The following is a 14,392-nucleotide window of genomic DNA, read 5'->3' on the forward strand; positions in this document are numbered from 1 at the left end:
CCTTGCCTGCCTCTGACCTTGAGTGACCTTGGGTAAGTAAATTTTCATTTCTCAGCTTGCGTTTACCCACAAGGAAAACGCTCATGTCGACATTTTTTTCCTTGCGGCCGTACACTGAGCCTCACCTATAGATTATTCTGCCACATGGGAGAGAAAGAATGAGAAACCTGATTATGGCATGCTCTTCCCTCAGGGACAGAGGGATCCATCTCCATAAGAACTTTGTAAACCTCAATTAAATCTCTCTTTCTTACTCTACCTGTGGAGTAACAGCACACGGATTTGAAGAAAAATGCTGTTCAAGACAAGGGCAGTATAGGTTATTAACTATCCAAGTTAATGCTGAGGTGATAAGAATATTTTTGACTGGTGGCCATGACCTTGTAAAGGACCTTCAGATTGTCTGATAGGTGCCTCTGTCCTTACCCAGCTGGAGTTGTCACATGCTCATCTGTGGAAGTGTGGGTGCCTTAACATTTACCATATTTGCTACTTTTGCAGGGGAGATAATCAGCAAAATCTCCACCAAATGATATAAGCAGGTACATTTTTTACATATCATTGCACCTGCTAGCATATTATAATGTGATTCCAAGATCATTGAGGTTTTTAGCCATCCTGCCTCATTTAATACAGATACTGGCATTAAGGCAAGAAAGCAGTATATAGTTACTGTTATATAGAATGAATAATTCTGCTTAATAAGTTTTTTGCTGGGTATCTCCCCAGCATGTGCAGGACTAACATGTGCATTCAAGGGACTTTCCTGTGAATAATGCTTAGCAAGGGCAGGAAGGGCTATTAAGCCAATTTGTAACTGAAGCGTGGAGAGATGAGGTGAGTAGCCCGAGGTCTTGCAAGACCAAGAACTGTGTCTGAATCTTCTGGGTGCCCCAAAAAGCCTCATCTGCAATTTGTGTTTTACCAGATGCGTGGAAAGGAGCTCCTCCTCTTGAAGGTGAGTCTACCAATAAAAGGTTAAAACTGAACATGGGTCAAAACAGCAGCATAGTGCTCAGGGTGGGGCACTGGGTCAAGATATTGCTAGCTTGCAAGACAGCTTGCTCTAGAGCTCTTCTAGAAACTGAAGGGTAGCATCAGCTAAGAGCAACTGATGGTCTGCATTTTGCACCGTGATGAGACAATCGCCGCTTGCATTTAAAAATGCTGGTGCTAAAATAAAGAAGTGGAACACATGTAACCCATTGCCCCACTCTGTGCACTGCTGCTGTGAAGAGGTGGCCAGATAGGCATGGCTTCACCCCAGCACTGCCTTGGAGGTGTCCCTTTCACTCCTTTGTAGTGAGTTCAATGACTTTTGCAAATTTCTTGCCAGTTTTGTATCATCTGTGGTGTTTCTTGCGAACTTCACAAGGCCGCTGACTCTTGCCCTGCTCGCAGAAGCTGTGAAGCCATTGGCTGTCTCCCAAAGTGTCAAAGTATCGCTCGGTTTCTCCATAAAAAGGTATTATTTGCTTCTCATGAAGATGCCCACATCTTTTCAGGCAGGACAGACCTGGGTTACACGCTCAGTAGGCACTGCGGTTATCGAACTGCACGCAGGTAAGGGAGTGATGGAAGTGAAGCAGGCAAGCAGAGTACAGGGGGCAAAGTGTGTACAAAACACGTCAGGGGAAGAAGTGGAAGCATCACACAATTGGCATGGGGGTAGTGCAAGGAGTGAGGTTAGCATCTTCTCCTTTCACCACTTACTGATCACTCCAGCCTTTCTTTGCAGCTTGGTGCTTGGCTTTCTGGATTGTAGGCCCTCCTGGCCTTCAAAAGCCTACAGAGGTACTTCACCACCATGAATGTGCAGGGATTGTGGGACCACGGCAGACACACAGGGGCTGTGGCATAACGTGGGGTGCTGCTGGGAAACTGGGAGTCGATTTTAAATTTATTCATGGAACTGGGGAGGAGAGAGCAAGGAGGGAGCGGGACTTGAAGCCCTAGGCAGGAAGATGGTGAAAAATACAGAGGTGGCAGAGTTAAAAGACAGGGGAGGGTTAGGAGGAGGGTAGGAGATGAAAATGCAAAGTAAAACGAAGGTAGGTGGAAGTAGCATGGATTGAGGAGAGACCGTGCTGCTCAGCAAGAAATCTGGGGGAAGAACAGGAAATTGGTGAGCCAGGCAGCATGGCAGCAGGGCACTTGATATACCCGATGTACATTTGAACCAGGAAGGAGCACAGCCACGTCACGAGTTTTTTTACTCGTCTGAAGACCGACCACTTTGACGGCAGGACAGAAAGCTCCCTCTGAGCGGAGGAAACCCAGCCTTCGGATGGCACCTGGGGCCTCCCTGTCCTTCGCTGGGCTGGAGCGGGTGGCGGGTGGGCGCTTCTGGCAGGAATACTGGAACAGTCTGCTGGCCTGGGAAAAGGGGAAGGTGAAATAATAATGATAATGGTAATAATAATGATGATAATGATAATGGTGATGATGATAATAATAATGGGAAGTGAAGGATGCAGTGCCTGCCCCGCAGTCCACAACAAACTGTTCCCCAAAACGTCCGAAACGAGCAACAACAAGCGACTTGGGAAGTGCACAGGGGTCTCAATTCTCCCTTTTTTAATGTTTCTTTTCATAAAAAGCCGGCGGATGGATGCTCTTCCCATGAGCCAGGCCGCGTTTGGTGGCTTCACCCCCTGGGGCTGCCCCGAGCCCCTCACCCTCCACACCCCCGCACCGCCGGGCGCGGAGGCTTTTTCCACCCTCATCCCCGTGCCGTCAGGACCCCCCCTTTTTTTTTTTTTTTTTTTTTCCTTTTTTTTTTTTTTTTTTTAATTCTTTCCCTGGGAGGGCCTGGGCGGCGCCGAGCGCCCCGCCGGAGCCCTGCATTTCCTCTTCCTCCCGGAGCAGGGGAGGAAGGGGCCGGCGGCGCCCCCTCAGCCCCGCCGCCGCCGTTGCTGCGGCAGCGGGCGGAGAGGGAGGGAAGGGAAAGAGAAGGAAGGGAAAGGGAAGGGGAGGAAGGGAAGGAAGGGAAGGGAAGGAGGGACGGAGGGAGGCGGCGCCAGGGGCCGGCGGGGCCCGGAGTCACCGTGTCACGGCGCCCGGGAAGCCGCCGCCGCCGGATCCGCCCCCCGCAGGGCGAGCGAGGGAGGGAGAGAGGAAGAGGAGGAGGAGGAGGAAGAGGAGGAGGAGGAGGGGGAGGAGGGGGCCGGCTGCTCGCCGCCTCTCGTATTTTGGCCTCCTTTCGGCCCCTCTCCTCTCGCCCCGGGGCTCTGTGCGTGCAGCAGGAGCAGCGGCAGCGGCGGGGGGTGGCCAGGCCGCAGCGGCGCTCCGAGCAGCCCCGCCACGGGCCCGGGCTGGCCGCCTCCGGACTAGGATGTCCCGGCATGAAGGTGAGGGGGGCGGCGGGGCCCGGCCCGGCTCGGCTCGGCTCGGCTCGGCTCGGCCTGGCCGCCCATCATGGCGCCGCCGCCGCCCCGAGGGGGCCCGCGGAGCTCGGCGGCGGAAGGGAGGCCCCGGCCCTGGCCCCGGCCCCGGCCCCGGCCCCGGTGGTGGCGGTGGCGGAGGGCGGCGGCCCGGCCCGGCCCGGCCGCGCTCTGCAGTGTCATGGGCGGCGGGGAGCAAGGGGAGGGGGGGGGGGGGGGAACCGGCACGGCCCCGGCCCGCGGTGCCGACGTGTCCCGGGGGGGAGCTGGGGGAGAGAGGGGGGCACCGCGGGTTGATTTAGGAATTAATTAATTTGTTTTTTTTTGGTGTGTGTGTGGGGGGTGAAAAAGCCATCGGGGGGACTGGAGCTGAAGGAGGGTGGTTGTGTGGTGGCAGGAGAACACCCCCCCGTCCTCTCCCCATTTCCCCATTATTATTATTATTTTTATTTTTTTTTTTAATTTTTATCCCCAGCCTTTCTCGCAGCAGGTACGGGCGTAGCGTGGAAGCGCGCCGCGAAAGCCGGGGTCACCTGGACACACACACAAAAAATAAAAATAATAATAATTAAAAAAAAAAAATCTGCAACTTTCTGCCATGTTAGGAACTTAAGCCCGGCACCTGTCTCCATTTTCTCTCTTATCTCCTGCGGCGGCCTTATCCTTATTCCCCGCTCCTGGGAATGTGTTTTGGCAGGCTGGCGGAGGCGGTGGGCAGCGGGGCCTGGCCTCCAGCTGGAGGCACGCTGCTGGGCAGCAGCGCGGGGGAGGCTCTGGGTGCAGGGCCCGCACGGGGCTCGCAGGCCCCTTGTTCACACGAGTTAGGCAGGGTTGTTTACCCAGCACTTGCCTTGCGAAGAATCCACGAGCCCGCTCGTATTGGCTGGAGTTAAAATTTAGTGTGGGTGCCAAGCTCGTGCCCCCTTTCCTCCCACCCTCCTCCCTGCCACCTCTTTTCCCAAGGGGGCAGAGATGGAGATGCTGGGTTTGTGCGTGACTGAAGATGCAGTTGCTGAAAAATAGTGGTTGTAACGAGGGGTTGATCTCAAGAGTTTTCGTTAGTGACTTTGTGTGATGATGAGCTCTGTAAGTCTGTCTGTAATGCTCGTATCCGTGGTACTCTTTCTAAAGTACTGTAGTAAGATGCAAACTTTTCTAGACTGAACAGGTAAAAATTAATGAAGTGATACCGTGTGTTGTTCTCATGCTTTTCAGAGATAAGTGCATAGACATTGTGGTTTTTTTGTTTGCTTTTTTTTTTTTTTTTTTTTTTTAAGCTTGTGGTATTTGCTGTGGTACTTCAGTGTCTTTTTTAAAAAGTCCTGAAAAAAAAAAAAAGTTAGAAATTTAGAAAGTCAGAAAGTCCTGACCAGCCTTACTGTTAAGACAGGGAAAATCTGAAAGTAAGGGGTTTCCTTCCAAGTACTTTTCTGATGGAGGCTATCTCGTCAATTTCCCTAGTGGGCGGCAGTTTCTGTTTGTAGCAGTGATAGTTACATCCCTGTGCTTGGGTATTGGCTTGTTGGTATTTAGGAGTGATTTTTTAACAAAACCAAGCTTAGTGTTTTCTTTCTGAAGCAGATTCTTCAGTGTTTGGTCTCCTCTCTAGCTGTGCTTACTTTGAAAACCTGAAATAATTTTCTTTCTTTCCTTGTAAGTGAAGTGGTTGGCGAGCGTGAGTTCTGGTCATTTCATGTTGTGGATGTAGACTCTTTGAGTGTGTTCGTGTGTGTGCACGTGCATGACTGAAACCAGGAGAGTACCATGAAATTGAAAAGGGCATGTATCGCTGCATCTTTGTGACAGATTTTTATAAAAATCTAGCGTAATTTCTCACTGCTTCTCCTTTTCCTTCATATTTTAGATCTTTTGTTTTAGTCAACTTTACTTATGGGGTTAGAATAATTCCTCTTAAGGTAGCAGGCATGCTTGTCCAACTTTCTGGAAAAGAGGCTTAGAAACTTGATTTTGTTACATATACAGAAATCCTTAGAAGTGAAATACTCACAAAAAAGTACTTCTTGCTGCAGGTCTATGTAGTGTCATTGGTAGCTGACAATTTTGATCCAGTGCGACTTAGTTGGGAGGACGCGTCTTGGAACAATATGGTGCAAGGGAGAAAAGCAAGTTTTCATAAGTGACACCTTCTCCGTGTGTTCCCTTTAAAATGACCCACCCTCAAAGTTACAAACAGGGTTTATTGATTGCTCCTGACAGAATCTGGAGCACTGTACCAGTTGTATGATGGGAGGGGATGTCTCTGGTAGGGTAAATGCTAGAGAAGAAATGATATCCCGAAGTCTTGGGATCCTAAAGAGGCCATAAAAACATCAGATGGAGATTTAAGCTTACACTTTGTTACGATTTCTCGACTGTCTTCTTTGGTGTAATCGTCTATAAAAATGCAGTTTTTACAAAAACTGCACTTTTACTTACAATTTTTTTTTGTTGTTGTTTCTTTATTAACTATTTTCTTAGCCTTCAGAAAAAAAAAAAAATGAGACCACAGTCTCCCCTTTCCACTGTGTTTGCTTTTCACAGGTGAGCTCTGGGCTCACGTTTCTCCCTACTTCAGGAAAATAGGCCCAAGTATGACATGATTTATTGTTCCTCTTTCTTGAAACGTTCATTCTGTGTTCCAGAGGCTTTGTGGCAATACTGTCAAGAGTAGCTGTTAGCGTTTATCCACCTTTTGCTAATGCTACTTATTTCTATTTTTTTTTTTTAAACCATCCCTGTTCTATGACTTGGTGTTAGGCAACTGGTTATTCCCTGTCCTGGTTTTGTTGAACGCAACGTGAGGTCACCCTCTGCTCTTGGACTTCTTGTCATTCCCTTTACAGGAGTGATCCACTGTGTTTCTCTGGGTTAGTCCCTGTGTCTAGGTGTGAGTTGTGGTGCAATCCTTGGCTGCCTACAAGGAACAGACAGGTGAATTTTTATATTCTGGAAGGTATAGCAGAAGATATTTTGCATATTGTAAATCTTCTTTTGATGGGTGTGCGTTGAGTAATGACTCTTCTGTACAACAGTGCACCGCACACAGGACAGCATAAAACAGAATTATAACTTCCATAAATATCATTAGAAGACCTCCTATGCACATATCTTGTAAAACTAGGATGCCGCAGCGTTCCTGGTCATACAAGGGGCTGGATTCTGTTTTCATGTTCCAGAGGGCTCCCGGCAACACTTGATCCTCCCTCCTGCACACTCTGTACCCCTCCTCCCTGACATCTTCCATAGTTTGTTTCCTATTTGCGTTTAGGGATGTATTCTTTAAGCTTCAAAAAGCTAGGAGCAGTACAAATGGCTTGTGGTGTGGTTTTTTTTGTGTGTGTTTTTTTGTTTTTTTTCTTCCTGGTGCCCATTTGTCAGCATTTCTTATGAATCAGCGGAGCTTTGCAAGGCAAGTAATCTCAGTTCCAAGTGAAGAAAAGTTACAAGTGGATGGTAATAAGGTAGGAAGGGAGGGCAGTGACTCTCAGGACCATGTGGAATTCTGAAAATGTTTCCTGCTGGCTTCATGCTCCTCTTGCTCAAGGGAGCTGAAGTTGCAAGTGCTGCTCTTTTTCCTTTTTGTTTTCCCTTTTTTTTTTTTTTCTTTTGGTGTATGCATAAATGTCTTGCATATGGGTTCTTTATTTGTAATAAATAATTGTCAATTCTTTATTTGTAATGGGAGGGTAAATAAATGCATCCTAGAAGTCTCCAGAACTACGTGTGCCAACCATTTGAGAATGGTTAATGTCAGGGCAGCGTTAGTGGAAAGACTGGGAGTCTGGGCCAATGACATTTTCTGTATGGTCAGGATAAAAAACATATGTAAAATGTTATCCATAATATAAAGGTTTTGAAAACTAGTGTAACGCCTGATCCTCCAAATCATACAATATGTGTATCGTACTCGAGCTGTAGAGTGAAACTACAAATTTCTGTCAAGCCAAAATACCCTGTAGCAGCTGATATATAACTTTTAATATTTCATGTAGTGTCAGTTATACAGTTGCCACCAAATGCAAAATTAATGTACTTTTGCATGCAAAACTCTTAATCCAGGTAATGGAACTGCACAATTTTCATATAAAGTTCTCTAGGCACTGCGTTGATGGAGTGTTGCATTTAATAATGAAGAAATGTATCTGTGAGACCAGTTATAACCTGGTACAATACCTGAATGTGCACTGGCGTGATAATTTATCCAGTAAGAGTATGCCTAGGACACAAAATATGTTAATGCTAAACCTGAACAGCTGCAAATGTGATTCAAAATATTGGATCATGGTAATTTGCTTTATTATTGAACTATTGTTTGTTTTCAGCAAGAAACTGAGTCATCATTTAATAATAATAAAAAAGAGCTGGGTACATCAGTGATATTTAACAGCCACAGTACTTTTGGGTTTTGAGGAAGCTACGCTTTCATTTAAGAAGGAAAAAGGTTTATGGATGATGGTTTATGAAGCACATTGCATGTGGACCTGCATGATGATATCCCTGCTGTGCATGTGAACAAGGTCCTCCAAAAATGGTTGTAGAGAGAGACCACTTCATCTCTTCTTGTGGCAAGAAGTAGTGTCATGGATCGTTCTTTGGGAGACAGAAAAAAAAAAAAAAAAAAAATATTTAAATGGTCGATGTTGGAAGGTTGATGGTCAATACCTTAAGCAGAAAGATGGGTGTAGAACTGTGATACACCTGACATCAGTGGGTGTGCGTGTGGGGAGAGGAGAATGTTTAAATAACTCCTGGTTACAAAGGCACATTGCAGGTAATGGTGACTAGCAGGGGCTCCGGGCAAGTGCACAGAGAGACATGCAAGTGCTGTGAGCAGCGCTGGGCAAATGAAATTCACACATCTTAAAAGAAAAGATTTTATTTAAATATTTTTTTAGGGATTTTGCCTATTTGCACTGCTGATACCATTTTAGAGAGTTGTTTGTGTTGCTATTCACAGATACGTCGTTGTTGTTGTTGTTACTTCAGTTACTCTGTTTTTATGTTTGTTAATCGCAATGACTAATACAGAAAGTGTTAATACATTTGAGAAGCTGCTGGACACAGCAGCACCTTTGAAGCACTCCGTTGAGCCCCCCAGGAGCTGGGATATGTCAGAATTTGGCTGCAGATGTCTCTGTTTCAGGCTCCTGTGAGTATCTGCCTTGTGCAATTACACAGCTGTGTATAATCTGCTCCGTGCTACTGCAGCCCCTGTTGGGGTGCCGGGGGGGCTGCCGTGTGTCAGAGCACAGCCCCATTTGGGTTTGGGACCGTACAGGGAGCAGGCAGGTAGGGGTGTTGCCGAAAGGAAGGGTGGTCGAGGTGGTGACAGCAGAGTTTTGTTGCGGAAAGTTGGATCAACCCCACCTCCTTCCTCTGCTGCAGAGCTCACGTGGAGGGCTAGGCAAATCGCTGGAGAGAGAATACACAGGTGGCTGCTTGATGTTTGTTCCTTATTTTAGGAAGGCTCGACTTGGGCTTCAAGGGATCTGAGCTTTTACAGCTGCGGTTGTAGTAGCTAAGTGATCGGCTTTGAAAATGTGCCTGACTTCAGAAAATCAAATGCTCTAGAAAAATGATCCTTTGGCATCTCAGATCCAGCAAGTGGATTTGGTAGGTTTGTGGTTTTAATCTGTGTCTTGTTTTCCATCAGTTCCAAGATGAGGAGAAAAAGTGGCTTAGAAGTGCTGTGAAACTAAATCCGCTGATATTTATGCTGCATGGAAATCTTGCTGCCTTTTCCCTGTGAGCACTTCTGTATCAGAAAATCCAAATTGTTAAAAGTGTCAGTGAAGGCTCAGACTGACCAGTGATGATAAAATGGGTATCTGGTCGTTCGCTGAACACCAAGGGCCCTGGTGCACTGAGCAAGGTGCTGTTTTTCTTGGAACATGTGTAATTGTGTAAGACTGCATTTCCTGTGGGTTTGGATCACAGATTGATACTAAGATGCCGATATTTTAATACCAGCAAGGGCTTGGGTTTCCATGTTTTTCGTTCTTGGAATCACTTAGTGGGCTAAATCCTCCACGCAGGATGTGCTCTTGCCTCTGCCAGATTTAGCCTAGATGGGCAGATTTGGTAGTGCTGCGTTCTGAAAGTGAAGTTGTAATGGAGAAGAGATTTACAAGCTTAACTAGAGGCAGAAATGTCAGTGCCCCGTACAGAAATGGCATTGTAAGGCACTGTGTGGCTTGGGTATACCCAGTTCAGAGAACTCGGAGTAATGTTAGCAACTCGGGACACGGGTGAGGAAGAATTACTGTGTGGAGAGAAATTGCAACGGTGTTTACCTCAGATGACTTGACTCCTTTCTGTGTAAGAGCCTGTAATCCCTATTTCCTAACATGAGAAGGAGATATTAAATATGTTCCAGAAGGTGATGAAAACTGAATAGAAGTGCTTTTTTATATAGTACGTAAAGAGATCGTGGAACTTTTTTTAGTGAAGGTTCTTGAGCCTGGATAACAAGTATCCAGAATATGCAACTAAAGCCTTGTTTTTTTATCTTAAACTTCACACATCAGGCCTTGTGACTATTTCAGACTTAAATGTGGCTGTGGAATATCTCAAGTCTGATGTCCCATTTGGTTCCTGTACCTTTCCCTGAAGCAACACCTGAGCATCTGGTTTGAACTTACTCCTATCACCATTGTTTTTATGGTCTTTATGGTTATTCACGTCTTCATCCCTGCACAACATTATTATAAACTTTGACACAATGAAGTAGATCTTTTTTGAATTCAGTGCAGAGCACAGGGAAAAGCTCGGTAGCTTTACTGGCTGATAGTGCGTAAATCAAGGCTTCAGGTTAGAGTTGTTTAAAAAGTTTTATTTGTCTTAGGTTACTGACATTTACTAAGTTGAGGAATGAGGTCTGTCCCAAGTTAAAGTTGTGGGGAATTATCATATAAATGTCTTCAGCTTCAGTACAATTTTCTGATCACTCGTGATTCCTCTTAATCCGTATGTCTCTGAATAACATTTCAAAGTTGCGTCCAGGTGATCACTTGGTTTCTATCACTGGAAGTCATGCATTCTCATTTGGAATTCATTTTAAAGGATGGGCTCATACTTTACTCATACTGGAGCCTCCGAAGTATTTGGAGAAAAACACACGTTACATGTTCTTAGAGTGTAGTTTGGGTGTTAGGGGGAGGTTGGATTTGTTTCATAAAATTTTATTCTTTTTTTAATTTTAAAACATTTAAATATTTTTTTAGTCTTGATATATGATCTGGCTAAGTACCAGAATTCTCATTTTTACCACCTGTTTGTCAACCCTGCAATGAGTTTCCTGAATGTATTAACTCTTTTCATCCTGATTGCTTCATTTGGAGCTTCTAGGAGACTTGCTTTTAAAGTTGCTCCCATTTGCAGCTGGAGACCTGGGTAAATCTTCTTAATCTTTATTATGATTAAAAAGGAAACCTGAACACAGGAAAGATTGATGTTTTCTTCTGTTTGCACATGCATTATAAGTTAGAGAGTTTGACTTTCCTGAAGGCACCAAGGAAGTCCTACTAAAATGAGGATTAGTGGTTCTGTACTCCACTTCAGTGAGATTTATAGGTCCAAATCCATTCTTAAGAGCTCTCGGCTCACTGGAACATTTAAGTGGCATACATTTACACTGTTTCCAGCTATTACTTCCTACAGTTTCCCTCTGATTTGTTCTTAATTTCAGTATTCATGTAGAATCTCACATTTTTATCAAAGTATTGCTCCAGATTTGATTTGAGGCATCCCAGTGTAATCACTGACAAAATGCAGCTGATGAAAGACATCAGTTAGGAAAAAAAAAAAAAGCGTAGATTTTTTTAAAACATCCTGCAAGATATGGATGAAGTAACAGCTGAAGTTTAAAAAAAATATATAAATCTGGATCATAACTCCATTTTTTTTCTTACCTCAGGTCAGATTTGGTCTTCCCCCATCACTTCTGCCATGTCCTGGTGCCAGATTCTTTTTGGGAGGCAATGTTTCTTGTCTTGACTGACAAGAGGTGCTGTCTCTGGTAGGATGAATTCTCTTCTTTGTTTTCCTTCCTTTTGGCTTTGAACTTTTATCTGTCACCTTATTTCTTAGTCATTGTTCTTTTTTCCCTTTGCTGTGCTGTCTCTCTCCTACTTTTGTTCCTAGAGAGGGCGATTTTCACAAAGATCTGTGGATGCTGTAGGCCCGTGTCAGAGGTGAATGCAACAGAAGTTTAATGCCTGCCTCTGTGAGCCTCTTTGAAAAACAGAGCTCTAATATTTCTTGGTAACACAAATAACCCTGGTCTATTTAAGAAAATAACTATTTCGAAAATGTTTCTAGGCAGTGGGTTCTCTGGCTATTGTAGATATGAACGTGTTTAGTTGTTTTCAGATGAGACCAGGCAGCTTCAGGAGTAAAAAAAAAAAAAAAAAAAAAAAAAAAAAATCCTTGTCAGGTAATGCCAAACCATTCTTACAGTATTTGTAAAGGATTTACTTCTACTTTTCAGTAACAGAGGATTGCAAGTGTGGGTGGTATGTATGGACTCACTTGAGTGAACTTATTGATAGATACTAAAGCAGCCAGCGTTCTTGTCTGAGGGGTGTTGCTGTTGGCGTGCTCTCTTGATCAGTTCTTTGAGAATATCAATATACATATCAGAATTGTGATTTTAAACCAATTTCTAAAGTTCTGCACCTCCACATACCAGCTGAATTGTTCTTCAGGTGCTTAATAATATAGCAGGAACCCAACGTCAGCTCTTGGAAGCACATACCTAGGTACATGCCTGGAACAGCGGTAGGATTATTTGGAGGCATCCTGCATGTGGCTGTTTGGATAGCAGTGCTGTGAGCTCTTGAAGCTGTGATATTCTCTGGATACCTACCTCAAGTGTCCTTGCCCCAGCAGCAAATTTTCAAGGTCAGGAATGTACTAGGTTATAAACATATAATGACTTCTGTGATTGTCAGCTTGTCTTTGCTTCCAGACAAGTAATTCTGACTAGGGATAGTGTTCAAATCTATGGCAGTGTATTTTTTGCATAACTTAACAGGGTTTTTTGTGTATCAGCAGCATGCTCAGAAATTCATGTTCACCTTAATGAATTTGAAATTGCTGGAGTCTGACTAAATAACTGTTTCTTGGTTGGACTTTCTTTTATGATAGTTAGAATGAAATTAGCTCTGAAGAAATGTGTGTTTTAGACACAAGGGCTTGTTTGTGTTTAGGGTCTTGTCACTTTCACTTAAACAAAGTGTTATTCCAGCTATTTGCATGTGCTTTTAAAATAGGTGGTAATGAGGAGATGTGCTTAACACAAATGGTGTTAAGTGTGCTTTATTACGTGTATGCAAAATTGCAAGCGGAGTTGTGGATTGTCACTGCAAGTGCAAAATGAACATAGTGAGAGGCAGCTTGTAGTTCACTGGTGAAATTGGGTCAACAAGAGCAGCTTCGCCGGGAGTAATGATGGTGGAGCGTAGGTCACAACTACACAAGCATGGCTTTACCACTGCGATCTGCAGAGTTCCTTTGGACTTTATCACCCTACATTCCAAGACTAAATGTGAGTCCATTAGCACCTGAATTGTTTTTAGTATTATTTTTTCATGTGTCCAGAGTCGTCTTTCTCCCTAAACCTGGCTGTGGAAATGAGCTAAGATGGAGAAGGAGCATTCCAGATGCCCTCCGAGAAAGATGACTGAACTTTGCAAAAGTGAACTGTAGAGATTGCACAGCTTCTGATGTTGTGCACGTAAGATGCTTGTTTTTCCAACCTAGATGTACATAAGACGGCTCACGTGAAATTGATTTCATACCTGTCCCCCATAAGATGAGAATGCCAGCAAGTGTGGTTTGTTCTCGGACTATACAGGTGGAAGAGTATGTTACTCCTGCTGTAAACAACTACCAGGATTATTTGTTGTTTTGTATAGACTTGCATTTGTTAATTACATTAATTAGATACCTTGCAGATGTAAGAAGACGGAGTGAAAACTATGCGGAGTGTCTTGGTACACGAGTATGTCAAATACATTTTCTAACACTTTTCTGCCTTGGTTATCTTCGATTTACATGTAAAGGTGAGCAGTTAATTTTCCCTCTTGGCTGCAGAAAGAAGGGATGCTGTGATCTTCTCCCCAGTTGTTTTGGCATAAGGCCTGCAAATTGCCAGCGAGGATCAGAGAGAACAGCAAGTTTTCCCTATTCTGGAAGATTTTCTTGGGGGGGGAAGGGAGGGGCTGAGAACATAGCCTGAGATATTGCTGTAGAAGAGTGGCTTTGTAAGTGAAGGATGTCCTTGGATTAATTGACGCTTACTGGCCCAACTTGGAGTGGTTTGCATCCCGAACTGCTGCCTGACATTTACTTAGAAGCAGAGGATCTGCAGGAAGCAAATTTTCAGGTTTAACTGATGATGTCACATGAAAAAAATACACATACAAGTGGAGGATTTTAATATTTTTTTGGAGGGGGTGGAGTTTGTAGTCTATTCTGGTACTATCCAGCTTTAAAGTGTTGGAGCTAGTTACTGTAACTCGGAGCTCAGTTAATATTTTGTTCCTGGAAGCATTAGGAATGCAAGGAGAGTGACCACAGAGCTGAAGAAGTGTGTTGTTGAGAATTACGTGCCAGAGTGCAGTTGTCTAGTCAAGAATAAAGTACTCCAGGCTGTTAGTTGGTCGAAGACGCCTGACTCTGGCTTTGAGGAATGCCATGATGTATTTATTGTTCCAGCGCTAATATTTCAGGTCAGCAGATGATGAATACTGTTTGTAGTCCTTGCACTGTTTGGTGTCGAGCTTCTTCAAAACATATCTTTCCTTCTCTTTAATACCCCTACAAATCATAAATCATGACTTTTGAAGAGGCAGGCACTGGATATGTCATTGCATTAAACATCACTCTCATGGAGGAAGGTGCTGCCTGCATGCTTTTTCATAGTGCTAAGCATTTGGAGGTCTTGACAGTATATAGCAGTTGTATATAGCAGTTGTGAAGATCCATACTGTAGTTTCTTTCTGTTG

The 14,392-nt window shown here is 44.4% G+C and overlaps 1 protein-coding gene across 1 annotated transcript in view; it reads left to right on the plus strand.

Moving 5' to 3' along the window:
• The first annotated feature begins 2,905 nt into the window (after nt 1-2,905).
• The window catches only part of LOC309889716 (E3 ubiquitin-protein ligase KCMF1), a 46,923-nt gene continuing 35,436 nt past the window's right edge, over nt 2,906-14,392 (plus strand). Inside the window, exon 1 of the mRNA XM_082782705.1 lies at nt 2,906-3,350. Coding sequence (XP_082638831.1) covers nt 3,335-3,350 — 16 coding nt within the window. The 5' untranslated portion in view covers nt 2,906-3,334. The remainder of the gene's footprint in view (nt 3,351-14,392) is intronic.

This window comes from Aythya marila (assembly GCF_965140915.1).
Source record: "Aythya marila genome assembly, chromosome: Z".
Classification (NCBI taxonomy): domain Eukaryota; kingdom Metazoa; phylum Chordata; class Aves; order Anseriformes; family Anatidae; genus Aythya; species Aythya marila.